At 45.4% G+C, this 13,793-nt stretch overlaps 1 protein-coding gene across 2 annotated transcripts in view; it reads right to left on the reverse strand.

Annotated features, from left to right (window-relative positions):
• Positions 1–13,793, reverse strand: part of LOC147888121 (uncharacterized) — a 140,842-nt gene that overhangs the window by 78,940 nt on the left and 48,109 nt on the right. For both annotated transcript variants that reach the window (XM_087393465.1, XM_087393466.1), the window contains exon 11: positions 10,707–10,840. In XM_087393465.1, the coding sequence (XP_087249591.1) occupies positions 10,707–10,840 (134 nt within the window). The remainder of the gene's footprint in view (positions 1–10,706; positions 10,841–13,793) is intronic.

Consider the following 13,793-nt stretch of genomic DNA (forward strand, 5'->3'; position numbering starts at 1 on the left):
TTTCCTCCATCGCCACTCAAATGAGAGCTTCCTCCACCTTCTCATTTTTAGCTCCTCGTGACTTCGCAGCCATTGGGACTGAACCAATTCAATGCAAGGCCCTAGCTTGTTTCTAGGGTATACCCAAGAAAACTTTAAATGTAATTCCTGTTGTACTTAACTAACTCAAGCTGCATGCTTATCCCTAGATATCGTTAGTAATTTAGAGTCAAGTTCTATGAGCTGACCCTCTTAAACTTTCCAAACTCAAGCAGCCATTAAGCTTGGTTTGTCAGGGAGACATATTTCCTTTGTGCTTCATGAGACATTTTTTTGCACGTAGAAGTGATGTTCGTTCTCTAGCCTTTAGCATTCTTACACTTGTTATTTAAAATTACTTCAATTCACACTTAATATGTTACAAAATAAAGAAATTCAAGACACCAACATTACCGACAATTAAGTTTTATGCTAAGGTGCTTCAATTTACCATTGCTGCAACATACCTTGAATCTACTCAGCTCAACCTCAAGATTTGAGTCCAAATTAATGCATTGCACCCTATCCAAACCTTGGGCCAATGCTTGGCAACCGTATGTTTCTGTAATAAAGGCTAAAATTGGACCAAGGTAGTGTGGCTAGGGGTTGATTAGGCTTAGAAAAGGGGCTAAAAGGGATATTATGTGAAGGATACTATTTAAGTCCACCTCCCACTCATTGTATGGGACTTTGATTTTGCATTTCACTTGGGCCTCTCTGCAATCCCAAATGCAATGCTGAATGGACTAAGGGTGAAGGACTTTGGCTATCTGGAGTCTATACCAAAGGTCTATCTCTAGGTCTTGAGTAGGCTTCCATTGAGCTAGAAAAGCCAAAAGAACAAGGATCTCCAAAGTTGTCTTTTCATGGGCATAAGTCGCCCAATACGCTCTTCAGGTAGATGTCCATTGTAGGCGTTGAAGCTGGCCTCATGTAACACTCGAACTATGTAGTCGAAGAAGGATAGTATGATTATAGTTCCTGAAGCCACTCCGGTCCTCATGTCACGTGTAACCTCAGATGCAGACTAGATATAATTCCACACCGATCTCTTGAGCTAGCGAATATAAGAAGGAAAAAAGCACCCACATGAGGTGATGCGTCCAACACAAGCTAATAAAACCCTGATAAGGGATCTGGAGGCTAAGAGTGTAGCTCCAATAGAGTAGCTTCCTCCTAACATTTTCCAACATTGGAGCAAACTGTTGGGTGGGGATTATATCCGTGCCTACCTGGCACCAAGTAATTTAATGGTAGTGCCTCTCTCTATTCCTTTGAAACCAAGCTCATTAAATTTCTTAGGGAGAAGGCCTCTAGGAATATAGCTGTGTCATTTGGGGGGAATTTTTCTAATGAGTTTTTTTGTAGCGAGTTTGAGAGTTTTTTTGCTTTTTGAGAGTCATACATCATAAGTGACAATAATCACAACCATCAGAATCACGATCCATGTAGTCTACAATAATGAAATGCTCAACCAAAGTCCATGTTCTTCAATATGCTAACATTGATTTGTTTGAGCCATAAACATAACAATTTTGAGTAACAAAATTTTTAGATAGATACACATCAAAAACTACAACCACATAGAAATTTTCTGTAATATATTCATTTCCTAGACCCATTCTATTTGCAAGATCTACTCTTGGTCCTCTCCCCTTGGTTGACATCTGTAGTAACATATGATCTTGAAGAGTCATCTATGGTTTGACTGGGGAATAAACATCCTTGGAAGAAATTATACCTTAAATGTTCTTTCAACAAGTAAATAATGGCATCCACTAATATCCTCCTTGGATGCAATGAATTTAATGCCCGACGACCCAATGTCTATGCCCCAATATATTTTATTATCTTGGCAATAAATATTTCACCATGAAAGTCATTGATATCCAATTAGAGTCACATAGTGCAAATGTACTTTCTTACATTAGTTGATGCCTGCAAAAGATGCAAAATGTCCTCCTGCACTTGTATAGATATTTTGAATTCCTTAATAAGGCTAAATTCTTTACATTCACCAACTTGTGAATCGGTTCTCTTCTAGGTCACAATAATATATCTTTGCTTGACATCCACCTGCATACAAATGCTCCTCTCAGCCGTACATGAAATTCCAATCTCCAATCATGAGCTTGAAGCACACCAATATCTAGAATATTCAAAATTTTACCTTTCCATGCTTTAAAATGTGTTGTATCATGCCTAAGGTTGTGGCCACATAGTGGGTTTGTGCATACAAAATATCCACCACAGTGACTTAATCTAACCTTGCAATTATTTTCAATGCCAAAATTGAAGGTGTGTCCCAAACTAGATAGGAACCATATGCTTGTGCATACCATCCATCCCACACATTGGGATTGTGCATACAAAGTATCCATAGAGTGACTTAATCTAACCTCGCAATTTTTTTCAATGCTGAATTTGAAGTAGTTAAAGGGATCATATCCTTGTTGCATATCATCCATCCCACTCATGTTAACATCTTGTTAACATAAATTGGCAATAGTTCAAATAAAATATTTCAATATATACTAACAAGGTAACTCATCCACACAATGGTGTTCATCTGCTCTTGTAATATTTCAATATATACTAACAAGGTAACTCATCCACACAATGATGTTCATCTGCTCTTGTAATGTTCTTGGCAATTATTAAAAACAAGCATGAGTTTTAAAACTTTCCTTGTTAAAATATCCTCCTTGATGTATGTGAACTTGAAATCCTTGACCTCCTTAATTTCATTGGGAAGCTTCGGCCTCTTTTTTTTCTTTTTTTTGTCAGAGAAAAGGAGCTTCTATTAATGCTTAAAATCCAACCATACAAATTGGCAAAACCGGAAAGGTGCCAATCGTGGCCAAAAACAAAAGCGGGCTGAAATAAAACCCGCCTGTTGCCAGAGATCCCAGCTCGCTGCCTAGGGATTCTCTCTAACAGGGGCTAACAACCACGGTGGTGGACTATACAACCAGCGAGTCCTTCGCTGCGTGAGATCATAGAATACACTTGCAGGCCAAGCCTTGCAAAAATGTGCCCGCCTATCGTCGATAGCTCAAGAACTTGGAACGTCGCGCTCCCAAATGGATCGCAGTGTATAGATGATATCCTAGCAAATGGCAACCAGCGTAGCCGTCGGAGGAACATGGTGCTAGCCCATGACCTAGCTGCAACGGGCCACCTAGATGTTCCAGGCCGTGATGTTGGCCACCGTCTCTCAAACACTATCCTCTCTCGACTGAGGGGGATGGTGAGAAGGGGGGGGAGTAGCCAAGTGAAGCTCAATGTTGTGAATGCTCCGACCCTGTATCTAGTAAGCTGGCGAGACCGTGTCTATGGAGAAGGCGTGGCCCCCCTCTGTAAGCCAAGCTGCCATACCCCACGTGAAATCTCTCTGCATGCTTTGAAGCCATGCCTCAATCCGAAGCGCTCCGAGCCAGATCCTCTGAGCTGCTGGGCAGCTCCATAAGCAGTGGGGAATAGTCTCCGTAGCTCTGGCTGTACATCTGTGGCCGCTGCCATCCACCCGCATCTGCTCAAGCCACGGGTCCACTAGGAGACCTTCGTGTGCGACCATCCAAAAGAAATAGGATATCTTTCGTGGACACAGGCTAGATCACAGGCGGGCCCAAAATCCGGATCTAACTTCCTCGGGCACCTCCTGTGCAATCCAGTGCCTCTCCCGCAAAGGGGTCCAGGCCATTGCGTCCCATCTGGAGGCGACGTCCTATTTGCATGGTGTACGAGAAGAAAGGCACCTCCTCCACTCTCTCTCAGAAGGATGGATCGACCACTCCTTGCCCAAACGTCCCACTACTCTGACCCTCTACCAACCCACTTAGCCTAACACCCTGTCCATCTCATGATCCCTTGTGATCCAGGATTGCAGTAGCCCGCCCGGTCCCACATCATTGAACCGTGTGCTCGAAGGGGTTGGTGACTACGTGCACAGCTGAATCCTCAGAGGTACACCCGTCCTAGAGAACTATCCTAGCCAGTGTGCCGGAGTGAAAACCTGCAGTCCCTCCCTCCAAGAGTCCAGAATAGCTACCTCTATCTCCACCATCCTCTGGCCCGCCCCTCTCAAATGAGAAAGGACCTCCAATCGTGCCTTTGCCTCTGCTGGGAGTCTAGACCATGTTCGCAGGGAGCGAGCCGGGCCGCCATCCCACTGTGCCTAGCCAATGTGTAGCCGTTGCCCTAGCATCAAACCATCCTGGTCTCTGACCTCTGGGTGCCTAATAAGCGGCTGGCGTGCAAACTTCTCCGCATACCAAGGGCTCACTCAGATGAGACCTCTAGAGATCCGCTGCCAGACCCTCAAGAGACTCCTCATCACGGGTGAGCCCTTCCCCATGAGAGGGGCCTCCGAAAAGATCCACCTGTGGGACGGCTGCCACCACTGACCACCTGTGCGGGGGGTGTTCCTCAAGAGATCGCGCTACAAGAGAAGTTTCCAAGGCTCCATGCCTGGAGTGAGACCCCTAACTATCAACTTGCCCAACATGCCTCTGCTCTGCATCTCTGGATCTATAATACCCAAGTCTCCATGTGCCTATGGTAGTATCATTGTCTGCCACGCAACTCTAAATCTGGTGTTGCGAGTGCCATCTGATCCTACCCAAAGGAAGTTACGGACCAAGCGTCTCAATTGTCCCATGCAACCCCTGTGAAAACGCCAGCAAGAGGCTATGTACCAGACTGTGGCCAACAGAACCTGGTTAGCCCCACCAAGGCCCTGCCTGCCAAAGAGAGTTTGGCTAAGCTCCAGTAAAGAAGCTTGCACCTCACGCTCTCGAGGACCGGGGTTATCTGCTGCTCTGGGAGATGTCAATGCCCACACGGCATCCCAAGTATCTCGCCGACTGGCCACTCGGGATCCACTTGAAGCCTACCAATGCGCCCCACCGAAGAATCTCTTGGGACTCCTCAGTCACTGAAAGAAAACCGACCGATTTGCCCCAGTTGATCCTTACCCCTGAGGCGGTGGAATAAACCTCAAGAGCCCCCCTGACCGCATCCAAACTCTCCTCTGAACCCTCCACATACAAGGCCATATCATCTGTGAACTCCGAGTCCAGAAGCTCCTCCTCCTGTCTAATCGGTAGCCTCATCCCTCTAAGGCCAACTGTCTGCGACCTCAGGAAATAGCCCAACGCCTCCGCGACAAAGAGAAAGAGGAAGGGAGCCAGTGGGCAGCCCTGTGTCACGGAGCGGGTGAGCGGGAAGGCCTCCCCGGTGAACCCACCAATCAACATCTGACTGGAACTCCCTACATACAAGGCGGAGACCCCTCTGATCCAACTGTCTGAGAAGCCTAATCTCTGCATCGTGCCCTCCAAGAAGGACCACTCTACCCGATCGTAGGCCTTCTCAAAATCCAACAGCAGGATCGCAAGGGGCTGCACCTCCTCCTTGGCCCACCAATCCAGCGCCTCCCAAAAGGTGAAGATGTTGTCGAGGATGCTACGCTCCTGGACAAAACTTGTCTGCGTGTCGTGGATGATGTCGACTAGATGGGGTCGTAGCCGCAAACTCAAGACCTTGGCTAAGATCTTGAACGCGACGTCTAGCAGAGTGATCGGTGTCTAGCAGAGTGATCAGTCTCCATTGTCGAATGTCCGAGCAGTCCCCTCCCTTCAAAATCAAACAAATCCAACCTCTGCTCAGGGACAGCAGTGCTCCTGAAGAAGACCAGGGACATCCCATCCTCCCCTGGGCACTTATGAGTCGGAAGTGCCCTGAGAGCTTCCCGAAGCTCGTCATCTATGAAGGGAGAATCCAACTGGCTGCTCACGCCCTAAGAGACCACAACTGGGACATGCTCCCATACCTCCTCGCGGGCCTCTTGCACCTGGGGGGACGACTCTGCCTGAAAAAGGTGTTGATAGAAATCCGAAGCCAACTCCATAATCTCATGAGGGTACAAAACCCCCCTGCCTCTAGCGCCTCTCAGTCTCTGCAACTGGGCACCTACGGACCTAGGCCCTGTGGCCTGAAAGAACTGGCGGCACATCCTATCCCCTTGATGTACCCAACGAGCCAGGCAGAATGGTAATAAAACTTAGCTCTCCTCAACTCCGTGTCCTGAAGCTCCAGACGTGCACACTCATATCTGTCAGCAAGCCACTGGGACTTCGTGTCTTGCTCCTTGAGATGCTCAATGGAGGCTAAGTCACGCCTCAAAGCTCTCTCTCTCTCCTGAAGGGAAAAACGACGGCGGAGAGCCTGGGTGCGGAGCTCCTCACTGCTCCTCTGAATCGCCTCAGCTATCCAGGATGCCCAGCCACCCTCCGGAGTGTCCTCTCGCTGCTGCCAAATCTCCGAAATGACCTGTTGCACCTCCTCCTCTTGCATCAGCGCATCTGGGATGCAACCCCCCCTCTGTGGGAACCCTCGACGGGGCTGCTCCAAATGAAGCACAATCAGTGAGTGGTCTGAGAGGGTAGTCCCTGCAAGAATACACATGGAACCACCTCTATGCATGGCCCAATCACCAATGTAGAACCTATCCAGCCTCTCAAGCAATCCATCATGCCAGCGGCATGAGCCCGTTTGAGGCAATGTATGGATGCAAGGTTGGGATGCCTTCTTCAATTGCTAAGATGGCTGTGAAAAATCAGCAAAGCACGGAATGACTTTTAGAGGATGGATGTACTTCTAAAGTTGGCTTAAAAGAATATGCAGAATGCCCAAGCCAAGCAAAAGTAATATGTGGACGAACGCAGGAGATATTTGTCTTTCAAAGAGGGAGATTATGTGCATTTGCGTCTCCATAAGAGCCGTTATGCCTCGCTGCTGAAAGGTAATACCAACACAAAGCTTGCTCATAGGTATTATGGTCCTTAGAAGATCATCCACAAGGTTGAAGAGGTAGCATATCAGTTGGAGCTATGGCAGCCCAGGACAGCATCTATTGGGCCCATGTCCAGTGCCAAGAGATCCCCAACGAATTCATAATCCTTAGAGAGCTTGATCTTGCATCTTGGCAGCAAAATTTACTGATCAAATGCTATCTGTTTGCCACCTCTACTCTCAGCCCTAGCCAAAGGAGAAACTAAGACTGCCAGGGGTCCTTGAGAACTCAGCCTCCCTCCAGGGATCCCTGCCGCAGACCAAAAAGATAAACTGCTCCCAAGTACTCTTCTCCGCCGCACGCATCTCAGAGAAAGAAGCACCCCCTTGTTTGTCTTCTCCAAGCTCAAGATTGTTGAAGTCCCCTCCAACAATCCACAAGTCTACATCGGGGAGACAATCGGTCAAGCGCCTCCAAAAGGCCGGACGCTGTTGTCTACAAGCTGGGGCATACACGTTCAGGATCCCAATCCTAGAATCTCCCGTCCGTAATCCCATCCAAACTGCTCTGCCTGTAATGAGCTCCCCCTGGTCATACACCTCTGATGCAACCGCCTGCGAGACTAAAATGCAAACCCCTCCACTCCTGCAGAGCAAAGGAGAGGCGAATGGATGGCGAGCACTGACGCGAGAGCTTGGCTCACCTCAGACTTCGAGCATTGGGTAGCGTTGACAAGTAGCCATGGTTCCGCCGTTGCTGCTCCTAGGTGCGAGCAAACGAGTTCGTCAAGAAGACCAACCATGAACCAGTCTTGGAAGACCAGCGCAAGCTAGGAGCTAACACTATCAAAGTGTACCTCCAGCCAACGACTTAGGAGCACCCTCAACAGCCGGGAAACAAACAGCCAGCTCCAACAAGCCCACGTCCCCACAGAATGGCCGACGACCTACGACGACCTGGCTCAACCTCCAACGAACGGTGCTTCAACAATGGTCTTCAACAACCGGAATCCAACGAGCCTCTCCACCTACGCAAAGCACTCGGCGAGCAGACCATCCAGCCTGCAAAGCAACCACGACTAGAGAGAGAGAGACTCTAATTCCAGGTCCGCCAAAAGAGAGCTTCGGCCTCTTACCTACACTAGATTGTCAATTTCACAATCGAGTCTATTTTCAAGGTTGCACTTTTTTGGTTAATTGGATAATTTCTACAAAGCAACCATAGTCTACATTCAAATGGATCCTTTCACCATTAATTGTCATTGTCATGAGTACTTTTTTATCCTCTATCCACATTTGACCTTCAACGATCCTTGATGGTAAATCTTGAATCCACCATGGACTTTTAGCCGGAATGTCGACACAATTTTTACTCTAGTGCAATGCAAAGTTCGGAACAACCTTGTGTAGCATTACCCGTAATAGAGTGGCAGTGGCTGCCTTGCATTGAGATGCTCAATACTGCTTGGAGATAACAATGGTGTGTCTACCAAATGTGCATGTAAATGCCAAGAGCAAGGATCATGAGACCTAAAGAAGACCATCTGCAAGCCCATTGCCTCTACTTCATGTCCTTCCACTTAGATTCATATCATTATTTCTTTTCTTATTTATTAGGAGAGGGACACGTATAAACAATTTTTCTTATTATTCCACCTCAAAGTGATTAACCACCAAGTCTTCACATTTGCTACAACATATCTGATGCTAAAATAGCCATTATTGTGTGTGGCGCCGCACACAGTAAAGGGAGGCCATGTTGCTTGGTTCTATCTCCTTTTGCACTAGCTACATGTTGCCGCCCTCCCGACCACCACCACGCCATTCACTGAGTCTGCCTTGTTCACCTGCTCGCCTTCTCCAAGATCTCCTTCCTCCTCAATGCTCATCCATTTTTGCATCCTCATCGGCCCTTTCACCTCCTTTGGATCCTCCCCTTCCACACTCACCGTACAAACCTTAAAGGGGATTTGAAAATGTGGGCAACATCAATCCGCCTGCATTTCTTGCCACATGCATACGAGACTGGATGAAAGCTTGCAACATGGGCACCACTGCACAAAGTTGAAGGGTATTCCCATAATTGTGTGTGGCGCCGCACACAGCAGAGGAAGTGGAATAAAGGTCGCCTGTCTCACTACACACTCCACTGTCTCCATCCATAGTAGCAGCCATCGCCATTGCCATCGGCTTTCCTACCCTCTCCCTCACTCCCAAGCCCTCCCTTCTCGCCCTCCCGACCCCCCACCCCTCTGCATAGAGCTCAAACAGCATATCATCATTTCCCTTGGCAAGCTTGCTTACTGTGACACCCAACAGATCGTCATTAAGGACTTTGTGAAGAAACCATCTCCCCCAATAGCTTGTATGTCTCCTTGTCCCTTTAACTATGTGCGGCGCCACACACAGTCGAAGGGCGTCATGGAAACAGCTGAAGGTGCAATTACTAAAGATCCAATTCAAGTTTCTCCATGTGGAAAGTGGGTTGCTTCCATTCCACGTAGAGAGAAGGACGCTGTTAAGGTTTCCTAGTGCAATTCTTATAGCCTGCAAAGTGTACACGTCCGAGCTCACCTTCTGCCTGCATCTACAGGCAACTACAAACAAGAATAGAAGAGATATTTCAAAACAAAGTTGATGTTGTAGAGGAAGAGGCCCCACAAACTCGTGTGTTCTAGAGCACATGGCCAATGAGTCCTTGAGTGGGTAGCCCACTTGGGTATGTCACCTTGATAATAGAATTTGAGGCCAAGGAATACCACTTAAGGACTTAGATTTGGCTACTAACCTCTCTCCTGCTGTCAGCTTGTGCTCAAAACGGATTGATGCCATGATAGATCTTTGTTAGGTAGTTTGCGGTCATTGACATACAAAAGCCAACTCAAGATTCACAATCTGAAATTTATGACCTTCAATCTTACTGCGTGGAGCTTTGATTATATGGCATTTATGTACACTCACCAAACTCCTTCACTTGAAGGTGGGCATCTCTTTGCTCTACAGCCTGCCATGGTCTCTGGATTTTCAGCTTTGAGTGAATTGTTGTTGCCGGGGTATATGTTGGGAATATTATTCAGTCACAATGAAACGTTTCAGTGAGACAGTTTCAAGGTTTCTGGATTGTATCAAAATGAAACATTTCAGGATTTCCCTGAGTCGGCTTCACTGAAATGGCACTGTGGCATCAAATTAGGTCTTTCTGTATACTTAAAAATTAGAAAGAGTTCACCCATGGTGTAATGTATCAGGCTCCGACACGTTTCAGGAGCCCTGAAATGTGTTCCTGGTGACAATGTTGGGAAGGCATTCGACTGAATCACCAGTCCTGCTATACCGCAAAGGAAAGGTTCAATTTTACATGAAGAATTGATTATCAAGCACGCAGCTATTAGCAACAGAGGTTATCAACGTCCTTATGAGTATAGGAGATCAACAAAATGAGGCTGTCAAGGTCCTTGCAATGAGATCAAGAAAGAATGGGATCAAGGCCTACCTATATTAAACAAAAAAGACCTCATGGACAAGTCCCAGGTTGTCATCTATGTTCATTTCACCTGTGTGATGTCCATTTACATGTGCCTCTACGTCCAGGAACATGCCCAAACGTATCATGAAAATCAAAATCAAGCAGATAATTCTAGTGCCTTGACCTTGTATGAAATAGGCACATTAATGTCCCTAATATTGTATTCACAACTTCCATAACTCCTATGTTTGGGCTAAGTTATTGGATAATTCTATGCAATCCAAAACTTCATTTCTAGACAGACTTTTCATAGGCATGATCCTGTCCTTAGTTTTAAAATATAGGTCCACATTCTGTGAGAACAAACTACAACATGAATGAGAAATACTTTAGACTGGCAACTGGAGCAGGATGAACAAGGGATCACCTGTGAACAACACTCAAAATATTGTAGCATCCCTCCACAGCAGGAACATGGAGCTCACCACCACCATCACCCACCACAACTCGCAAGGCCCTTGCATCATAAATTTGATTTACTCCAACACCTTTCCTTGTCATCTTCACGTTTGAACAACATAGAGTGCCTCAGATCAATTGAAGTGAACTGTCTTAAAATTATAAGCCTGAAGAATGAATTTTTTTACAGTATTTACACATTGTGATTTGTCTCCAGCAAGAGAGTTTTAAAGACTCTTTTTCAGATCAAATCATGGTAAAATCTAATATCTCTGATTCAGTATTCAAACAAAAACAGTCAAGCTTAAGGCTTTACTTTCACTATCCAAAAAAAATAACAATACTCCACGAAGGAATGAATACCCACAAATTTAGTTATTCTACAAGATTTTTTTGGATCCTTAGCATCGTGTCTAAAGACGGATATCTGACAACTCTCCAGCAGAGGCCCCTGTGGACTACCCAGAGACATCTGGAATTGAAATTAATAGGCACACATGTAAGGAGTGCATGAGGTTTGTACACGAGTCCCTCCTCCCAGAAGGCAGTCATCTGCTTCATTAGAAAGAGTCTGACCATTAGGTGAACTACAGACAGTTATCTCAGTGAAAGAAAGTTAGTATAGGTAGAAATGCCAAACTTTCGCAAGCAAGAGAATTCTTAAGAATTGGCAAAACTTATCAAATTACCATCTGTCACTAGATGTAGACGGAAATTCTAAATGAACATAATTAAAACAACAAATTCTTACCATGAAAAAGTTAAGGAGCAGACATCCTGAGCTGTACAGATGTTTATTATTAGCAACTAGAAAATGTATTCTAAAAATAGTTCCACAAACAGTCTCTGCAATGCAACTGAAGAATTATGTACACAGCTGCTGCACTGAAATGAAGATCTCTATAGCACAGTCTTTTCTTTACCTCATGCATGGCTGTATTGAGGAACTGTGTTCTGCTGCATGAAAGGTAAGGGCATCAAGTAGTTGCAGCTACAGAACTGGCTCCCCTTATGACTGAGCAAAAGATTAACGTTCTCAAAGAGCCACGATCTCACTCTAAGGCCTAGTCCATGCTAGGAAACTATGGCAGTGCTAAAACAGAGAAATAAAATTTTAGGCCATGTCTGATAGAAGAATCCTTTCAATAAAGATCCTAGAGCTGAGCATCTAACAAAAGTGTGATCTGCACAGATACCTACATCTCCCTCAAAGAATCTGAATAAAGATTTTAAAGCATGGACAACAAAAGTTTGGAAGCAAGCATATAGAGCTCCACATTCCCTTCAAATAGACCTGAGCTGGACAGATGATTGAGCAAGAATATATCCAACCATCAACAAATCAAAGCATACAGAATTTCCATTTGCCACTAGGTGCACTGAGAAGGCAATGCTTCACTAAGAAAGGCAGTCAACCCAACTTGTATCACTAAAGAACATTACGAACATAGATAAGAATCGGAAAGGTGTCCATTATTTTTATAGATACACAAATTCTCCTAGAACTATCTAGTATGCAAGAGGAATCAATCTAGATGAGCTTAGATAACATTGGATCCACAGCCGCTGAATTCCACTGCACTTAAATGCAAAAGGTCCTTTGCTCCGAAAGAGCATTCATACATCAAAGTTTGGGAGAAACTAGTATTTATAAAGGTGGAGATTAGTCCATCCAATCTTTGTAACACTCCCATGATTCTATGCCCAAGACATTTTCAGTGCTGCCTCTTCTCCCCCACCCCAAGAGGGCTTCTCGTATGTGCCTTCATAGAGGTCTGGCATCACAAAGCCAGTTGTTAAACTCAACTTGATGTCTGTTGTGAAGGAAAGAGAAGGAACCTAACACTATCTTCTACAACAATATTCATGATTTCCCAAGGCAAAAATAATACCCAACGTCAGCCTTTCACTTGGAATTGTGTGTTCAGGAGTGTCTGATATATAGAGATAAAATCCTCGATAGAAGACAACCATAGGCGTCTTTTGCACTTATACTATTTTCAATACTAACATTACTTGGCATACATGTCCATCTTGGTCCAGAAGAAAATTGATGACAAATTACTTTCTTGTCTACTTGGCCAAATACCATATTTTTTAGGTCGATTGAGAATGGTTTCAGCAAGGGACCAGCTGGACCAAAACATTGAAATAAGGACAGATTTCAGCCAGCTTGGGGAGGGATAAAGTGAAACCGGCCTTCAATAAATTAAAGGGCAGTAAAACTAACAAGTAACCATCTCTGAAAGTATAACGCAAATGCTGCTGTCCATCAGACAACTGCTCATAACACCTTGCAGACCACCCATCCTCTGCATACTAGTCCTTCATTGCATCCAACTCAGGACTCAACACATATGCTTCTCAGACAACCTAGTCTGAGTGAGGAAAATATCTCAAGGTCTGGTGATCTGTCTGCACAGTGAAATCAGTCCCTAGCAAGTAAAGATCCCATGCAAAGAGAGCAAGAGCCACAGCCAGCAACTCTTTCTCATATACTTGGCAAATTTATTTCAGCATCCTGCAACATTCTACTCTCGTAGGCAACAACCCGTCCATTCTGCATGAGAATTTCACCAATGCTATTCCCGCATACATCACAGTGACAACAAAAGCCTGACCAACAGTGCCATTACCTATAGCAGGGTTTGCTGCATACCAAGCATGCCTATAGGAGCTCCCATAATGCCATGCATTCCACTTTGCATTCCTAGCTGCATGCTAGTCTTTCCATTCATAACTCTCTGCATTCTGTCCTTCATACCCCCAAGCATAATCCCTTGTATACCTTGCATTCCAGGTTGAAAACCAACAGGGTGATTTTCAAGCATTCCTTGACCATTCCCAACTTGGCCAGCCACTGCTTGAAACACAGAATGACCACGAAAATATCCTGGATGCACTAAGGGATGCAGAACAACTTGCTGTCCCTGATTTGCATGCTGAAAACCATGCCTTGGCCATGCAAATCAACACCAGGACTATGAATAAACAGTTGCAATGGAGCCTCCTGTCCATTTAGCATAGCTACTGGCTGTCCATTCAATGGCATAGG

The sequence above is a fragment of the Dipteris shenzhenensis genome, chromosome 22 (genome assembly GCF_047967505.1).
Source record: "Dipteris shenzhenensis isolate YYH24624 ecotype China chromosome 22, Dip_SZ_1.0, whole genome shotgun sequence".
Taxonomy (NCBI): Eukaryota; Viridiplantae; Streptophyta; class Polypodiopsida; order Gleicheniales; family Dipteridaceae; genus Dipteris; species Dipteris shenzhenensis.